At 38.9% G+C, this 18,139-nt stretch overlaps 1 protein-coding gene across 5 annotated transcripts in view; it reads left to right on the plus strand.

Annotated features, from left to right (window-relative positions):
- Positions 1-18,139, plus strand: part of PCDH11X (protocadherin 11 X-linked) — a 426,119-nt gene that overhangs the window by 64,747 nt on the left and 343,233 nt on the right. For 3 of the 5 annotated variants that reach the window (XM_023925911.2, XM_086850088.1, XM_086850087.1), the window contains one exon: positions 1,146-3,632. In XM_023925911.2, coding sequence (XP_023781679.1) covers positions 1,146-3,632 — 2,487 coding nt within the window. Of the gene's footprint in view, positions 1-1,145; positions 3,633-9,720; positions 13,621-18,139 lie in introns of those variants that run through there. The other 2 variants (XM_023925912.2, XM_086850090.1) reach the window with 1 other exon arrangement.

Consider the following 18,139-nt stretch of genomic DNA (forward strand, 5'->3'; position numbering starts at 1 on the left):
GGTGAGAGATGAGAAAAATAATCAGAGAAAGAACAGTTGTTCATTATTACAAATATTGCACATAAAAAGAAACTCCTATTTTGTCCACAATTTTATTTATGCCTTTTATTCTTCTGGCCATCCCCTGCATTCAGCATTAGCCATCTGTATTCCAGCCCTGCCCTTATGGAAGATGTGGCTGGAAAACTGCCTTCACATCATTCCACTAAGCGGTGAGATATGAGAAAAGAGGATAATTACACCGTTCCTAATTCCTGTTTGTCTGAAGAGACAGCAGAAGAGAAAGGGAATTTAGTACTAGGTGCAAATATTTATTTTAGCAGATTTGTCAGCACTTCTGTTTTTAAAAAAAAGCTGTGTTTTTGCAATATATGCAGCATTTTGGTGCAGTTCCAGAGATGTTCAACAAACCCCATGAAAAATATTGATCATTTTCAAATTGATCTCACTGTTCTGTGATTTTTTTTTCTTAAATGAAAATAGATCATCTTTTTTCGCTGGGATTGTAACTTTCTCTATAAATATAAAACACAGTGATGAATACAGGAATAGTTCTAATGAGTTTCTAAATGTATTTCTGATGAACTTTTAAGACTTAGTTTTGTCTGTATTATCTGACATCTGAATTATGTAGTAAGAACTTTATCAATGATAGTACTGGTTTGGTTTCTTTGTTAGTTTTGTTGGGTTTTTTTATGCTAATGGTTTCAGATCATGACCAGAGTTGCTCCACAAACAGAGAAATAATCCCTTTATCTTTGTTGGTTTCCTTGAAACTGAATATTGGAATAGGTCCTCCAGTGACTGAACTTTGGCTTCATTCCTCATTTCCACACTCACTTATACAACAGAGAAACTGAATTACATCTGTCCAGGAATTTAATAACTTTTCTTTAGAAACAGAGAACCTGGATGAAAAACTCGCCATCACTCCCACATTTCCCCTTTTTCTAGAGTATCTGTGTATTGCCATGTTTGCTCTGAAGCTTTCTCAAGGCTCTGGAGCTTAAAGCAAAACTAGATATGGAAAATAAAGATAAAAATGTATATTCCTGTATAGAATATAGATATATATTTGAATAATGTGATATTTTTCTGTTTAAATACACTGTCAAGCTAAAGTGTGTTCTTTCTGTGTCTTGTAGGGTCAAAATGTGTTTGGTCTTGACATAACTGAGACACCTGAGGGAGATAAGTGGCCTCAGCTGATTGTCCAGCAGATCCTGGATAGGGAGCAGAAGGACACCTATGTGATGAAAATCAAAGTTGAGGATGGTGGGAGCCCCCCGAGGTCCAGCACTGCCATCCTGCAGGTCACGGTGACCGATGTCAACGACAACCGCCCGGTCTTCAAAGAGAACGACATCGAGGTCAGCGTGCCCGAGAACGCCCCGGTGGGCACCTCTGTGTCTCAGCTCCACGCCACCGACGCAGACCTGGGCTCCAATGCACAAATCCACTTCTATTTCAGCAACCAGATCTCCAGCCTGGCCAAAAGGCTCTTTGCCATCGATAACACCACGGGCCTCATCACCATCAGGGAGCCGCTGGACAGGGAGGAATCTCCCGTGCACAAATTGACTGTTTTGGCAAGCGATGGCAGCTCAACTCCCTCAAGAGCAACGGTGACAGTTAATGTCACAGATATCAACGACAATGTCCCGTCAATAGACACGAGGTACATCATCAACCCGGTGAACGGGACAGTGCTTTTGTCTGAGAAGGCTCCCCTCAATACAAAAATTGCTTTGATAACAGTGATGGACAAGGACGCTGATCAGAATGGGAAAGTTACCTGTTTTACAGATCACGATGTCCCTTTCAGGCTAAAACCGGTTTTTGATAATCAGTTTCTCCTGGAGACAGCCACTTTTCTAGACTATGAAGCCACACGGGAATATGCCATCAAAATAGTGGCTTCAGATTCAGGGAAGCCTCCCTTAAACCAGTCTGCAATGCTCCTGATCAAAATTAAAGATGAAAACGACAATGCCCCAGTTTTCACACAGCCTATCATCGGCCTTTCCATCCCTGAGAACAACGCTCCTGGTACTCAGCTCACCAAGATCAGCGCTACAGACGCTGACAGCGGGCGGAATGCCGAGATCAGCTACATCCTGGGTTCCGACGCGCCCCCGATTTTCAACCTGGACCGCCGGACGGGCATCCTGACCGCCGTGAGAAAGCTGGACAGAGAAAAGCAGGACAGGTACTCCTTCACCGTGCTGGCTAAGGATAACGGGATGCCACCTTTGCAGACCAATGCTACCGTGACGGTGTCGGTGCTGGACCAGAATGATAACAGCCCCGCTTTCACACATAGCGAATATAATTTCTATGTGCCAGAAAACCTGCCCATGTATGGCACAGTGGGGCTCATCACAGTTACGGACGCTGACGCGGGAGACAACGCTGCGGTCACTCTCTCTATCTTAAATGGTAGAGATAATTTCATTATAGATCCACTCACTGGTGTAATAAGACCTAATATTACCTTTGATAGGGAGCAGCAGGGGTCATACACTTTCCAGGTGAAAGCAGTGGATGGAGGAAGACTGCAGCGTTCCTCAACTGCCAAAGTGACCATCAATGTTGTTGATGTAAATGATAACAGGCCCGTTTTTGTTATTCCCTCGTCTAATTATTCCTATGAGCTGGTCCCAACGTCTGCCAGCCCCGGGTCTGTGGTCACTAAAGTCTTTGCAGTTGACAATGACACGGGAATGAACGCAGAGCTCCGCTATAGCATCATAGGTGGGAACTCCAGGGGCTTGTTTACCATTGACCAATTAACAGGCAATATTACTTTGAAGGAGAAGGTGATTACATCAGATCATGGCTTGCACAGACTGGTGATCAAGGTGAATGACCTGGGACAGCCGGAGTCTCTTTACACGATAGCCCTTGTGCACTTGTTTGTGAACGAGACGGTCACCAACGGCTCCTACGTGCAAGAGCTGGTGCGCAGGAACATGGAAACCCCCGTTGGCCAGAACATTGGGGATGGTGAGATAACCCCACAGACCAATGATTATGTCAAGATCATCATTGCCATCATTGCAGGCACCATGACAGTTATTCTGGTAATTTTTGTTACCGCTTTAGTCCGGTGCCGCCAGACACCCAGGCACAAGGTTGTCCAAAAAAATAAGCAGAGTGGTGAATGGGTTTCCCCCAACCAAGAGAACAGGCAGATCAAGAAAAAGAAGAAGAAGAAGAAGCGCTCTCCAAAGAGTCTCCTCCTCAACTTTGTGACTATTGAAGAATCTAAGCCTGATGATCCTGGCCACGAGCACATAAATGGCACTTTAGACATTCCCGTAGAGCTAGAAGAACAGACTATGGGAAAATATAACTGGGCCACCACACCAACCACATTTAAACCTGATAGCCCAGACTTAGCAAAGCACTACAAGTCTGCTTCTCCGCAGCCTACCTTTCAAATTAAACCTGAGACTCCTGTACCCCCCAAGAAGCACCATGTCATTCAGGAATTGCCTCTAGATAACACCTTTGTGGTGGGCTGTGACTCACTTTCCAAGTGCTCATCCAGCAGCTCGGACCCTTACAGTGTTTCTGAATGCAGCTGTCAAGGAGGCTTCAAGACCCCAGGCCCCATACACACCAGACAGGTAATGGAATTTTAAGGTGCTTTCTTCCTCCTTCCCTCCTTACTTTGCCAATCCTATAACTCCTGTAAGCACTGGAAGACAAGTTCTCCTGCGAGGAGTAAAACTTTGAACGTTCGTGTTCGAGGTGGTGTAAAACAAACAATTCCAGCTTCCTGATGGTGAGGGAGAGAATGAGAGGGGAAAAGAGTGGTGCCTGTGAGGAGATGGAGCAGGCAGAGGTCCCTGTGGTGGTGTCCTGACTGCAGATGGCAGCATGGCACTTCCCACCTCACCGCAGGACCTCGAGCAGCTGGGGATGCTCGGAGTGGGACTGTCCTCTCCAGCCTGGTGTGCTCCAGGATCCAACCATCTAGGCCAGGTGGAAAGCAATAAAATTTTACAGGAGCTCATAAGTGGCTCTTAATGGAGCCTGGAATTGCAGCCTTCATCTGGGCGTAGCTTTGCTTCAAGGTCTCTCAGGAGCAGGCGAGGGTTTTCCTCCGAGAGTTTCGGTGCCTTTGCAGACTGGAAGGAGCCTTTAACCTGGTGGAGTGACTCAGCTGACAGGCTAAGTTAGGGGAAAATTAGAAGCATCAGCATAATTGATCTCACTTATTTGCTGCTCTGCCTGATAAACCAGGTGTTAGCTTCTTAGAAATGCAGTACAGCAAAGGAAATGTCTAAAGAATCCTCAGCTTAAAATTAAAAATAAATTGAGAACTCAAGTACCCCTTACTCTTAAAGAACCTACAGAAAAGCTTTAAGTCACTGGAAATAGAATCTAATATTTATCCATATTTTGAATAGGTCTATTGAACTTTTCTGTTTACTTTCTTCCCAAGCATCACAAAGTTTTCAGTGGGAATAGTTTTATAGTTAAGCTTTAGTTGGTCAAGGAATTAATCATTAAAGTAATATTTACTTCAGGAGTGTTTATTTTATTATTGATAATATATTTTAACTTGATTATATCTTTAACTTAATATATTGCTTGGGAGCAAATCCTCAACATGAATAAGTCTGGTAAATTTCTTCCTCCAGCTGGATTTTCTTCTGGGAACTTTGTTTTACTACATCTGTAATGATAACAACATGCATAAAAAAAGCTTCTCATTCAGAGCAGTCATCATATCTTTGAAAATTTCAGGATATGTTGTTTATTTTAATCTATTTTGTTCCCTTAACCAACACAAATTTTCATGCTAATCTATATCACTATGGATAACATTTCCTAAGAAATGCATTTAAATGTGCTAAGTTAAATTACATATCAGAAAAGCCTCTTGCCAGTTTTTTCATCTGTTTGAACTCCCATAACTCTGAGGAGAGGGCAGTACTGTTCTCAGCATTTCTCTAGGCCTGATCTAAGGGATTTTTTTTTCCAGTGGAGTTCTGGTGCAGTTCCTGTGAGTCAAAAATGTTCTGCCGTTGTCTGCTGAAACGCACTTTGTCGTGCAGTGATGCTGCCAGCAGAGAAAGCGAGCTCACGACTCTCAGAGTCCCTTCTGTGGCAGGGAAAACCTCGAAAGCGGCGTGAGAAGCGATTCCTTCTGCAGAAGTTGGTTGGGGAAAGAGCATTTCCTTTTTATCTGGGCCTTGAAGGTCTGTGACAGGGGGTTCCTCTCTGGAAAAGCAGAATAGAACTGTGGGGTTTTTTTGATAGCTGATATCAGCTTGTCTTGGTGGAGCTGCACCTCACGTTGTTAGGATGATGTGCTGAAGAGATAAGAAAAGAGATTGTTGTCACTGATTGTAGTGATTTTGTTAAAGTTGCAGTTGGCCTTCTTTTAAGGATATTTTTCTGCATTAAAGTATTTGGAGGAAGGGTAACAAATCACCACAATAGCCCTTTACACTGATTTGGAAACAGCATTCACCTTTATGTGTTTACATGAATTCACTTTTTTTTTAAAAAAAAATTAAATTTATGTCATTTCATGAATGCATTATTTACATAAGTTGGGCCATTTGCGTTGTGTTGGACTGTGACCGAATGAAAATTGTATTTCTTGGTAAGTAAAAAGAATTTCTTAAAGCTCAACAGCTCTTTTAAAAGTCATTCTCACTCCTACCCTGGCTCTGTATTTGTAGTCTGGGCAGTTTTATCTCCTGAGTGGCTCAGGACAGTGAGAGCTGTCCTGTTAGCCAGCAAAACAAAGAAATGACTATAAATACAGATATTCCTGAGGCACAGTGTCTCCAGCTGTGGTCCCAGCACCCCTCAGACACCGACAGGATCTCGGTGGTTCAGGATGGTTTTGTGCCAGGCTCTCTCTGCATCTGCAGAAAACTGTAGGACAAGCTGGAGAACCTTTCTGTTTGGTTAAAAAGGGATATGTGCTAGCTTGAAAAGTGAAAATAAGATTCTTGATGTGAGGGGAAATATCATCATTTATCACTTTTACCACAGTGCAGCTCTTTTGCAAGCCAAAAGTTCTGAAGGAGCCTAAAGAAGATTCTGTTCACTGTGAAGTGTCTCTTCAGTTTGTGATGGGGACTGATATTATTATTACAGGCTGCACACCTCAACTATTGTTAGCTTTGTCCATGCAAGACTTTCTACTCAGATATTTGAAATAATATTGTGTTACAGTTAAAAATATGTTTTCTTTGGAAGCTCTAAATTTTGTGTCTGTCTGAATGGTATTGATTCATGTCCTTAAAGAAAGGAAATTATGCCTTTGCTTTACTGCTGAATTTGTCTAAGTGATCTATAAAATGACAGAAAGTCATTATAGCAGTTGTACTCAAGAAGCATGCAAGCAAAGATGGAAAGATTTTCTGCTAAAAAAACCCAAAATATCTCTTTAGTGGTCGTGTGGGTAAATAAACACAGCAGTGCCACAGCTGAAATTTTTGTGGGGAACCAATTGGAGACTCCTGAAGCAGCTGAGGACACTTTGAATCATAAACTACAGGGAGATGAAGAGGGAAAGTATGGTCTTAATGTAATGTGTCATAAGAAAGAGGTCAAATTTTGCTTTATTTGTGTGTGAGAAAGGGCAAGGGGCAGAGGTACTGATATTATTCTGAAGTTTCCAGGAGTTAATCAAGACCAATGACGATAGATCTTCAGAGTAGCATAATTTTTAGGGGGATGTAGTAGAGATAATTCCTGCCAAGGACTTTTGCCAAGTGTTAAATTGTAAAGGGGCTTATTCATAATAAGGTTTTTCAAACTAGGATATCTGGAGTGTTATAAAAATCAAACTGACTTTCCATGTCATCAGATTTCCATTGTTTTGGCAGTCGTGGGCCTCACAGAAATTTTTTTTTTTTTGGTGCAGAAACCTACAGCATCTTTAAAGTTTATTCATCTACAAGCTCTGTAAGAGCTCAGTTATTTTTGACATTCACCTCAACGGGAGCAAACTGTGTGAAGTGTTCCACACTGACACAAATCTCCTAATTCTCTTTGCATTTGCATGGGAATGACGAGAGGAAGGGAGAGGAGTTTTCTTCAGTCTCATTTTCATGTAACACAATTTCAAAATCTGAAATCTTCGCTCGTGCACTTTAAAAACCAACATTCAGACATTTCAGATGCCTGTCTAGGTATCAGCCTGTCTAGTCAAAACATGCATAATTATGGAGCACAGTTTTATCCTGGCAGCTCGATTCAAAGAAGGTAAAGCTGCAGAGATTCATCAGAACTTGCTGTGTGTTCTCCTTCTTCTTGTCCCTTTCTTTTACTGAATGCTATTTTGGATGTGCCTCTTGTTTGGAAACAGTAGAATATATATAGAATATATAGTAAAATGCTATAGGGACAGGGGAAATCTGGGCAAATTTACACCTGGTCACTCAGGAAGGGTCCTGTGATCTTTTGTGATGCCATCTTTAACTTCAGAGCAAGATTTTTATGAGTTGGAGCTGCTGAGGAACTTCAGTGCCATTGAAGCAGTGACTCTGCTGGGAGGAGCTGGGAGGTGCAAAGTGCTCTGCATCTCTGATTTTCTGCTTTTTGGGGGGCTCTCCCTGCAGCCCCCTGCTCTCTGGTGTGTCAGTGAATTCAAATTCATGTCAAGGAAGGTGCTGAGGGAGGGAGCAGGCATGGAGATGGATTTTTGTCCTGTTTGCTGATGCAAATCTTCGTTAGTGGAGTTCAGCTGGTGGGATTCTCTCATCTGTGAGCTTATCCACACTCATGAATAGAAATTTCAGATGACACAGTGATCTCTGCTGGCTTGTTAGGTGCTGCTGGAGATAGCCATCACACTCCTTGCAGAAATCTGAATGGGAAGTAGCCCTCATTTCAAATACATTGCATTTTGGGGCCCCACTGTCTCAATTCTGTGATCCTATCACTGCCTGTTTAGACCTGCTTAGTTATGGGATATTTGGGTTTCTGATTTAAAACGTGGTGAAACGTCATTACAGCTTCCCACCCATGATGAGAACAGTGTGCTCAGGGTGTGAGTGGAAGGAATATTGCAGTGCTCCTGAAAACAGCAGCTCTGAAACTCACCTGTTCCGTGGCTCTTCAGATGCAGGTTTTTTTGTTTTGTGTAATAACAAAAGTGAGTGTAATTTAAAATCCTCTAATCATCAGCAGGCAGGGCTGATGCTTCTGAGGTGTAAAATAGACACAGCACTGGTGTTTTATACTGACACATAAATGTTCTTAAATGACACTCAAAGAACACTTTCTCCCAAATTTTAGCTGAATAACTGTTGGGATAAGCCCTTCCTAAAAGCCATTTCAAAATTGATTACTACGATTCTAAGTATTCTCTTATTTTACCTTAATTTTTTGACTAGTAATTTTGCTTGTGGTTCAGATCTGCTTCCATGTTCAAAAAAAAATGAAATTTGAATTTGGGGAAGAGATTTCTAACTGAAATATGAGTCAAAGTGTGCAACTCAGAAGTTCACAAGCAATTATTTGAATGTGCATCACTACTGAAGTAAAGCAAGTCAAGAAAATGCTTTTCCTCTGTGCAACACTGGTAGAAAATCTTCAGTGATTTCTTTCAATACTTTTCACTAGAAAACCATGGGAGAAGGTACCTGGAAAGTTCCCTCTTTGCCTCATAGTAGAAGAGAGGAGTGAAAAAGAAATTTATGTTTTGTGTGAGGAAATAATGGAAGATTTTGAATATGACAAAAAAAAGCTAAAAAAACCCCAACTACTTTAGAGCAAACAGAGACACTTTTCTTTTCCTTTTTATTTATTTATTTTTTTTTTCCCAGTAAGAGCTCTCTGAGTTTTTACTGAAGTTGGTAAATGAAGTTCCAGCATTAATAACTGAGTGATTTTTGTGCAAGCCAGGATGACACACTACTCCCTCTCCAGCAGCCACTTGCCTTGGGATAGAAACAATCCAATTTTTCCAACACTGACTGCATTTCACATCATTTTTTTTCCAGTGGGATAACTGAAAAGTTTACTTTTTTCTCCTTGTGACCCAACTGTGCTATTTCAAATGTCTCACTTGACTATAAACTATTGCTAGCAGTGGAGTCTGACTTAACTCTGGTTTAATTTTCACACTTGTTTATTTTGCTGTTTTCTCCCAGAAGGTATTGCACTCAATAATCTGCAGTTGATAGCAATTTCCTGACCAGTGAGTGGCTGGTGTCTGTGGTATTGATAGTGCTTTCTTTTCTGTGAAACAATTGATCAGAATGGCTGAATTTCTGTGACTCTTTAGGACTAATCCTGTTTGATGATAAATTTAGATTAAAGATGTAAAATAATTTTTCCAATAAAAATAAATTTTATGCTTTTAGGAGCAATGCTTTTGCATGAAGTCCACAAAAACCCTGTAGAACCTGTTCTAGATAGTGCAGGAGCCTTCTGACAGCTCCAAACTTGTAACAGCACTTTGGGTTTGAGTGGATAAAGCAAAAAAAGGAGTAAGAAACTTAGAATAATATCCATAGAAGCTATTTCTGTGGCTCCTTCTGTCACAGCATTTGTGCTCTGTGTGTAGAGATCTTTGTGCTGGGAGCACACACAAACACCCACCAGAACCTGTCGGTTGCTTAGAACATCTCAGACCACACAGTGCTTGAGATTTGGTAGAAATTTGGAATCAAACGTGACAATTTATGGTGAAAATGCTGCAGGAAAGGGCTTTTCTCATGCTGTTTCTCTGTTTGCCAGCTCTGAACGCCATCGCAGCTGATGTTATGTACTGAAGTCGTACGTGTACTCAATGATGTTAAGCCAGCAAATATGAAAACAAGGAAATAGCACGAGAAAGCCCTTTGTCCTGTCTCTGGTTGCCGAAGAAATTTATCGTCTCATCTCCAGAGGGGTTTGGAAGTGACGATGAACTGTTCAAGCTGCCCTACTGAAAGGTATCAAGGGCAAGGATTTTTTTAAAAGGAAAAAGACAAAGAAATTTTAGTACGTTGTGCTATAGTGTTCTATAACGTAGTTTTGCTAAGAAAAAAAAAAAAAAAAGTAATGTGACCCATCCTTCTTCACAGTTGGTGATTATGGTAAATTTATTTTGCTTGTAATCATCTTCTTGTCCCAGATTTTTTATTTTTTATTTTTTTTTCCTTATTTATTTTAGTTGAAACAATTAGGAATTTTCTTTCTATGACTATATTAAAAGGGAGCAATAAATTTTATTCATATGTTAAAAAGAGAATGTAAAGTTCTTTATACTCCCTGCATTTAAATGAAAAACAACTGAGTTGTTGTCACTTATAGCACCATTGTACATGTTGAGAATTAAGTGTTATTTATATCTATTCCATAATATTTTTAATGATGATATTGCTGCTATGGATCATAAATAGAAATGATCGAGTCACTGCTTTCTCATTTTCTAGGCACAATAGTGGTAGTGAAAACCTAGTATTTCCTGCTTTCTTATCCACAACATTTTGTAATAAATGGTCACCTTTTAAATAACTGGAAAGCATTCACATAACTTTTAAAAAGAAAATTTAATTTGCCTTTTGCTTGCAGAAGTCTAGATAATGTCTATTTAACAGGTGCCAAACATTTAACCTTTTGAAGTATTTTTGTTTAAAAAGTCATACATCCAGTGGCTTGGTTTTCAGTGTAATAAAACAGGAAATAATCCACATAATTTTTTCACTGTTAGCCAGCACATGGTGGGTGTTGGTAGGGAAATGGCCTACTGTTGTTTTGGTTTTTTTTTCTCCATTTATTCTTTTCTAAAGTTTTTCTTTTTGTTGGTTGGCTTTTTTGTTTATTGTTTCTTTTTTTTTTTTAATTAAAGTATTTTATATTATCATTTGTTATTTAGCACAGCTCATTTACTAAATAAAACTCGAGTATCATAGCTTTGTTTGAAGGTTGGTTGCAAGTTCTTGTATATTGCCTCACATTTTAGGGAGTATTGCTTAATATGTATCATCTATAATATTAGAATTTCATATGCAATGCAAAATCTCTTAGGAAGCAAAGGAGTATAAAGAACCCTGTTTTCTGCACTTATATGAAGACATGTAATCTTAGTTTGCTAGAATAAAATGAAATACAGACACTGCTTTTAACTGGGATGTATACAGTATATAGAAATTTCTTTTAAAGGAAAAAAAGTTATTAATGATTCATGAATTAGACTACAACATGGAATTCTTACACATTACTGTATGTTTGATGTAAAGATATTTATAGGCTTGTACTTAATAATCACGTTGCCTCAGTTCTTGGACTGCAGAATGTCTACCATGACTGTTGCCTATAGTTTGCTCCACATTTGCTATCTGGCTCTTTTTAAAAAAAAAAAACAAAAAACAATAAATAATGTGTATTTGGCTATTTGATCTGTAAAATAAATTCTATTAATAATGAAGTACGTATTGTAATTCAGCATATTGTATTGCATAATTATAGCTATGACTGTTACAGAGAGTTCTTCATTTCGGACCGTGGGATCATTCTCTTGAGCTCATCTACCCGTCAGACACTTTTGCTCTTCCTATTTTTTAGCAGCCTTGCAGCATTTATGCTTCAAACTATAAAAATACCCCAGCACTCCCAGTGGTGAGGAATGCAGTGACATTCATTGACCACAGCTCAGGCAGTTTGGAATCACCCCAGTGCAGGGAGGGGTTTATCCCACCGGAGCTGTTTGGGGTCCCACCAGCTGCTCCTGGGTTGTGGAGGGGGGTCCTGGGTGGGCGATGGGAATTCAGCAGTGTTTGGGTCACAGCTCTTGGGCCTCATTCAGGGTGGTTTGTCAGGCAGACAGGACCATTTCTACTTTGGAGTCTGGATTTCTCTCCTTACGAGGATTAGGTTGGATTTCCTTTTGGAGAAAACCCCCATACGCAAACAATGTTTGGTGAAGAGAAGCACCAAGTAATTTCAATTATTACATTCGAACTTTTATTTTTTCCTTTATTAAAATCAAGGGATACTGAGTGGCAATAATGAAATTTAGTCATCTCAAATACTAAATAATGAAATTTAGTCATCTCAAGTGAACATGTAGCTGCCCTCAGTTTTTTCTCTGGTGGTGACAAGGCATAGATAGACTGTAGCAGGTTATTCTGATTTTAGGACTGCATACCCTCTAGAAGTGCCTACTTTCTTGCACTGAATATGAAGAGAACCTTTGATAAGTACCTTTCTTGAACCAGATGTGCCAGTTATGTCATTTCAGAGAAAAATATACTTCATTTTGAGTTCCTTTGCTTTTAACCTAGCTGAAACTCTAACTTTTCCCTAGTATTACACTGCTCCTATCATTCTAATCCACCAAGAAATAATTCTAAAAGCATCTAGGATGATTTTAACATTTCCAAGAGTTAGATAAATGAAATAAAAGGTACATCACATGGTTTAATTGCTGGTGCCAATCAGTAACCTCCCTCCTCTGGTTCTCTCATGAGTCAGCCCAGCCAAAAATGATAACCTTCCAAATGCACTGAGGGAAAGCCAGAAAAAACCTCTGAAGTGGCTCAGCTGCATGTGTTTTGTCTGTTTCAATTTTTGTTTTCTGACACCTAAGTATCACTTTTTAAATTTTTGGTTTTTTTCTTCGTGGACTGGTCAAAAGCTTGTTCAGAGCTCATTTCCTCCTGATGGTTGAATGGGTTCTTGGAAATCTCATGAAGGCCTAATGTTTATTGACCAAATATATGTGTGTGTGCTGGATATCAATTTCTGCTCTCTTCTGTGATGAAGGCCAGTCAAAAGTTTCTATTATTTTTGTTTTAAATAGTATCCTGAGTCAAAGATAGATATATGTGTTTCAAAACCAACTCTGTTTCTCAAAGGTTTTCACCTACAGAAATATTTTTTTTTTCTGACTGCTTGGAAGTCAGAGTGAATTATGAGCAAAAATCACTGAGTTGACCAAACTTTTGAACTTGACAACTCGTATTTTCTTTGCAATATCAATATATTTATCATACTTCAGACTGCAATTTTTACAGTCACTTCAGTACAAACTTCTCAAGAAATTGCCCCTTTTCTCTGGTGCTCATTGCCTCATCTCCAGAGCAGCCAGGCCGTGTCTCTGACCCCAGAGCTTTGTGGGGCTGGAAGAAGAGAAAATTCTTTATTTATTGCCAGTTTTTAGCTGTAAGCTCCAGCACAGCAGCTGGGGCTGGCTCTCAGATGAGCTGGTTGCATCCAGCGCTGTGTTGCCAATTATTCCCAAATTCTTACGGATTTTTGTGTCTGCCAAAGCTCCCTCCCACCCGACCTCAACCCCAGAGCAAGCGAGGCACTGCAGGACCTTTGGGGGATTTAAATCCTTCTGAGTTCAGTTTTGTCTTCTGAAGGGCAGTAGGGGGCTGTCAGGAACAAAGCTGGTTTGTGATGTAAATAGAATTATATTTTTAACATAAACTGTAATGCTGCAGGGTTTTTTTTGTTACACTTTTCTGGTGATTTCCCGTTTTACCATAAAACATCTATTTATGGTGTATCCTGGTCTTACCTATGATTTGTAAAATCTTTTTAACAAATGATTTGAATATATATTTTTGCTTTCATATTGAATTACTGAGCACTGTTCCTTTTATGTCTTATTTATCTATTTCTAAAATAAATTTGTTTTGACGATTATATTTGTGTACCTTCTGGAGAAGCACTGTTTTTAAGTACACCTCTGGTCTGTTTGCTGAGTGCATGCACACCACCAAGCCTCTGCAGAGACTGATATTTTTCACAGTTTAGGAGCTGTGATTATTAAATAGCTTAACCACATGTGAGCTTTACAAGAAGAAATATGAAGAATTTGAAAACCTCATACTCTTTAGCAGCACATTTGTCTACATTTTTTTTTTTTTCAAAGAAACCTAAGCAGGAATTCCAAGAGTTGCACATTTTCCAGTGGTGTTTCCATGCACGTGTGAGTGTTTCTATCTCTCTGTACGAATTTTGTGTGTGTAGGGAGCAGGAGGTGTCCATACACATTTATCACACATTCAATTAGCAAAGGTTATGGGCTGTAAATATTGCACAGGCAGAAACTGCAGAGATGTGCCCATCCCAATATCTCTTGCTGGGAAAGATAGCCAGGCTCTAAGGATTTCAATCTGCAGCATTATTTGATTTTTTGGGAAGATTTGTCTTCCCTTCTGAGAGTGTACTGGGTTCTCAATATGTGAGAAAATCACTCTTGGTGATTTGGAGGTTAGGATACAAATATGAAAAGTGCAGTTTTTGAGTTTCAGTGCTGCGATTCTTTCACTAGGTTATTTTATTCATTCTCCCAGTATTCTAAAACACAATTTTTTCTGCTAAATAGACCCATATTCTTAAATTTTACCACTGAAAATGTAGCAAAATAACGTTTTTGCATTTTCTTCAAACTGTGAGCTTCTGCTTATTTCATAAATAGACACCTGTAAATCAAATTCAGTTATTTATATGCATAGAGATGGATATTAAGTGCGATATCAGGAACTTTTCAAGGGTATTATTTCCTTTTTGCAATCTTTTAAATAGGTTTTATTCATTTGTATTCTCATTTCCAAGGAAGGTGTTCATTCAGGCTGAAATCACCTATTTCCAATAAAAGCTGAGTGATGGTATCAGAGGTATGAGGTTTGATTTCTCATCCCTGAATTCCAGCTGAGAATGAGGAGCTGAATTTTGCTCTGCCGTTCTCAGCGTGGTTTTCACCCTTTCCTAAGAGGAGTTCCAAGGCTGTTGGATGGATGAAGTGCCCTCTGCTCTTGTTCTTTGTTTTCTCCTGGTCTGTGATTTGGAAGTCTCCAGTCATGGGTTTCCCCACACAAAAATGTTTTTCCTAGGTCTGGATCTGAACCATCCATGTGCTGATGGCTTTCCTCTCCCTCTCTTGTACAAAAAAGAAACCAACAGGGGACAAATTCTGGTCGTTTCCAGACCTTTGGGCACGAGTGTTTCAAACAAGAAAATGAACTTCCAACAGGTGATGGAATTTGGAAAGTCCTTTCCTTTGAATGTTTAGGGAATTTGAGTAATTAGAAATGACTTAAAATGTGATTGTCTGACAGCCAAACCCAGCAGTGTCTGCACAAAGGTCCACATGCAGGACTAAGGATGGAAGGGAAAATCTTATCAGTCTATAATTATTATTGTGATGAGAAATTGAGTCAAAATTGCCACACCAGATTTTTGCAGATGCAATTTTAAGTCATATTTAAGTCACATATTTTAATTGCATAAGTGTTGATAAAACTTTTATCCACTATGTAGTTTTATCCACTATGGATAAAAGCAGCAGAATTTGCTGCTAACTCTGAATATATCTGAACACGTGGATGTGTGTTCGTGTCTGGGTTGAAAAGTGATTCAGGTCAGGTTTATTGGGATTAAAAACTAAGGTGTCGTCATTGTTGACTGATTTTTAAAGATTGCTAAAAATCGTTTCTCTCCCTTTGAAAAAGAATCTGTTTGGGCTGGCAGTGAAGAAGAAAAGTAATTCAGACTTGGAAAAATATATGGTATGGTTTTCTTTGCTTTTTAACTGGAAGAAACTATTTTAATCCCTAAAGATGGTACAAAAAGATTGATTTTTTTTTTTTTTTTAATTTACCTCATGTAAAATTACAGTTTTTTTGTATAACAATAAACTGCCTTCTAGCTATGTTGCATTTTATTCCTTCAAATACATTAAAATAAATTTAAAAGCAAGTGCTTTTGCTTGCCAATACCCAGTTATTATAACAACCTAAACACGTAGGTACAGATATTTTAAATTATACACTGTGAAAAGCTGCCTGTTTTCTACCTTCTAGCTTCTCTTTTCCAAAGTCTCTGTTTTTGGAGGTGTTTAACATGAAACTATCTGTAGCCAACACACCAAGGAATCAAACTGGAGGTGGAAAAGGGCTTTTCTGTTTAAATAAGTCTATTTGTAAACAAAACTTCAAGAGGGGAGGAAAACATTGGATTATGTTCTCAAGCTTAGCAGAAGGGAAGCAACAACTTCTCCAACCTGCTGAGATTTTGATTGCTATTGATTTCAAAGTTAGAAGCCCAAAGAAGTGCAATTTGTGCCAGAAGTGTTTCTCCCAACCCGTGCTGGAGTCAGAACTCGCTGAGAGCCGCGGCTGCCGCTCGGAAAGGTGTGGAGATATTGTTATTGTGGAGATATCGTTATTGTTATTGTTATTGTGGAGATATTGTATTAGCACGGGGGGATTCGCTGCTCACAGCGTGTGCTGAGTCACCTTGAGCTGTCGTATTTTCTACACCTGAGTGGGAACAAGGGATTTACCAAAAATCCTGCAAGAAAATCTCATTTTTTTCCTCCTACAGATAGCAGTAAGCTGCTCTATCCAAATACCAATCACCAAGACTTTTCAGAAGTGTCTCATTAGACACACTGAATGCTTTTTAATTCTTACTTTATATATTGGAGAAACTTATACACATATACAGATATATATATCCAAACAAAAAGGTGATTTTCTAAAACTTTTCTTGTTTTCTTTATAAACCAGTGTTCAAAGACATTTCCTGCTGTTTGGAAGCATGAGGCAGAATGGATTTTTCTATGGCCTGAAGTAGATTTTTAATCTAGCAAAATGACATTCTGACTAATTTAAAAAAAATAAAATATGGATAAACAGATTGGTGTTTGCTTACACATGGGGGAATCATCAAACCTACTGATTCTGCAAAGAAGAGGCTGGAGGATTTGATGAGTGCATTTTTAGAGAAACTCATATGGCCAAAGCTGAAAATAAGTCCCTGCTAAATGATCTTCCCTGATTCATTTCCTTTCTTCATCAGGTTTATTGTAAGACCACTTCTCTGCATTATCATTTTGGCCAAATTTTAACCCAAAGTCACTTCATTTCCTGTCCATCAAATATTGTTTTTGTTGGAAATAATCAAATATTGTCTTCCATGTTTGAAAATAATACATGTGTGGTCTAACACTGTGAGATTCTTCTTTTCTTGTCTTTAATGGATGGTTTAAGATTTTCTTATGCTACGTTTTCCCATTTTTATATTAATATATTGGATTATTGAATCCAGTCCTCCATTTGTAAGATCTTGCACTTGGTATTGAGTCAATTTGACAACAGCACTGTGATAATAACCAAAGTAATTAGCACCACCTTGGAGAATATATTATAACCATATATATCCAACCAGATATATCTATTTCTTACATCAGAATACTTAAAGATTTTAGAATTATAGAATAATTCATGTTCCAAGGGACCTGTGAAAGTCACCTTCTCCAATCATGGGACTGAAAACCAGGTTCTTTCAGATCAGTTTTCTCTGGGTCTTGTTCAATTGACTTTTAATATTTTAGGACCCTCAAGAATATAGAGGTATTTGAGTGGAAATCAGAGTTCTAACTGTCTTTATGAATCCACTGCCCACATGCATAAATATCCAGTAAATTTGAATTGCTTATAGCTATAAATAGTTTAAATATATCTATTTGTATGCATTTTTGGGATGAGCCTCCAAGTACACCGTTTGCTGCTCACTTGTATGGCTCATCAACTTTTGTATTCATCTCTATTTTATAAATATGTTGTGAGGTTTTATTTTAATTTCCTCTAGTTGTAGCAAAAACCCCGAGAAGTTGACACAATCTTGATTGTTTTACTCACAAAGAGCGCATCAAACCCCTTCAGAAACTTATCTCGAAGGTTGGATATTAAAATCAGACAGGAATAATTCTGTCAGGAACAATTAAACCAGGGAAATATAATTGCAGGCAAAAAAAAAAAAAAAAAAAAAGGCTTTTGATGCTTCCTGTATACAAGATATACAATTATCTGCTTTCAGCTCCCAAGCATGATTTATTAGTTACAGTAGTTTGGCTTTGAAACGCTGAGCATGGCTAAGGCAGCGTGTGCTCAGTTGTGTGAGGGCTCCAACATCTGTCCTGACAATCCTCTTACAGGCTGTCTTTGAGGAATTAGGAAATGGCAACATGAGTTCTGAAATGGATATCAAACAACCAGAGTTAGGAGAGGGGGGCTGGAAGAGGATATTCCATTATTTCATTGCCCCTTTTTAACTCCTTGAACTGTTTGTTTGCATTATTCCAGATGGGAGCAAGATGCATTTAAATGAATAAAATGAAATAGAACAAATCAAATGCTTGGCTGCTGTTCAAGAG

Source organism: Cyanistes caeruleus, chromosome 14 (genome assembly GCF_971803275.1).
Source record: "Cyanistes caeruleus chromosome 14, bCyaCae1.hap1.1, whole genome shotgun sequence".
NCBI lineage: Eukaryota > Metazoa > Chordata > Aves > Passeriformes > Paridae > Cyanistes > Cyanistes caeruleus.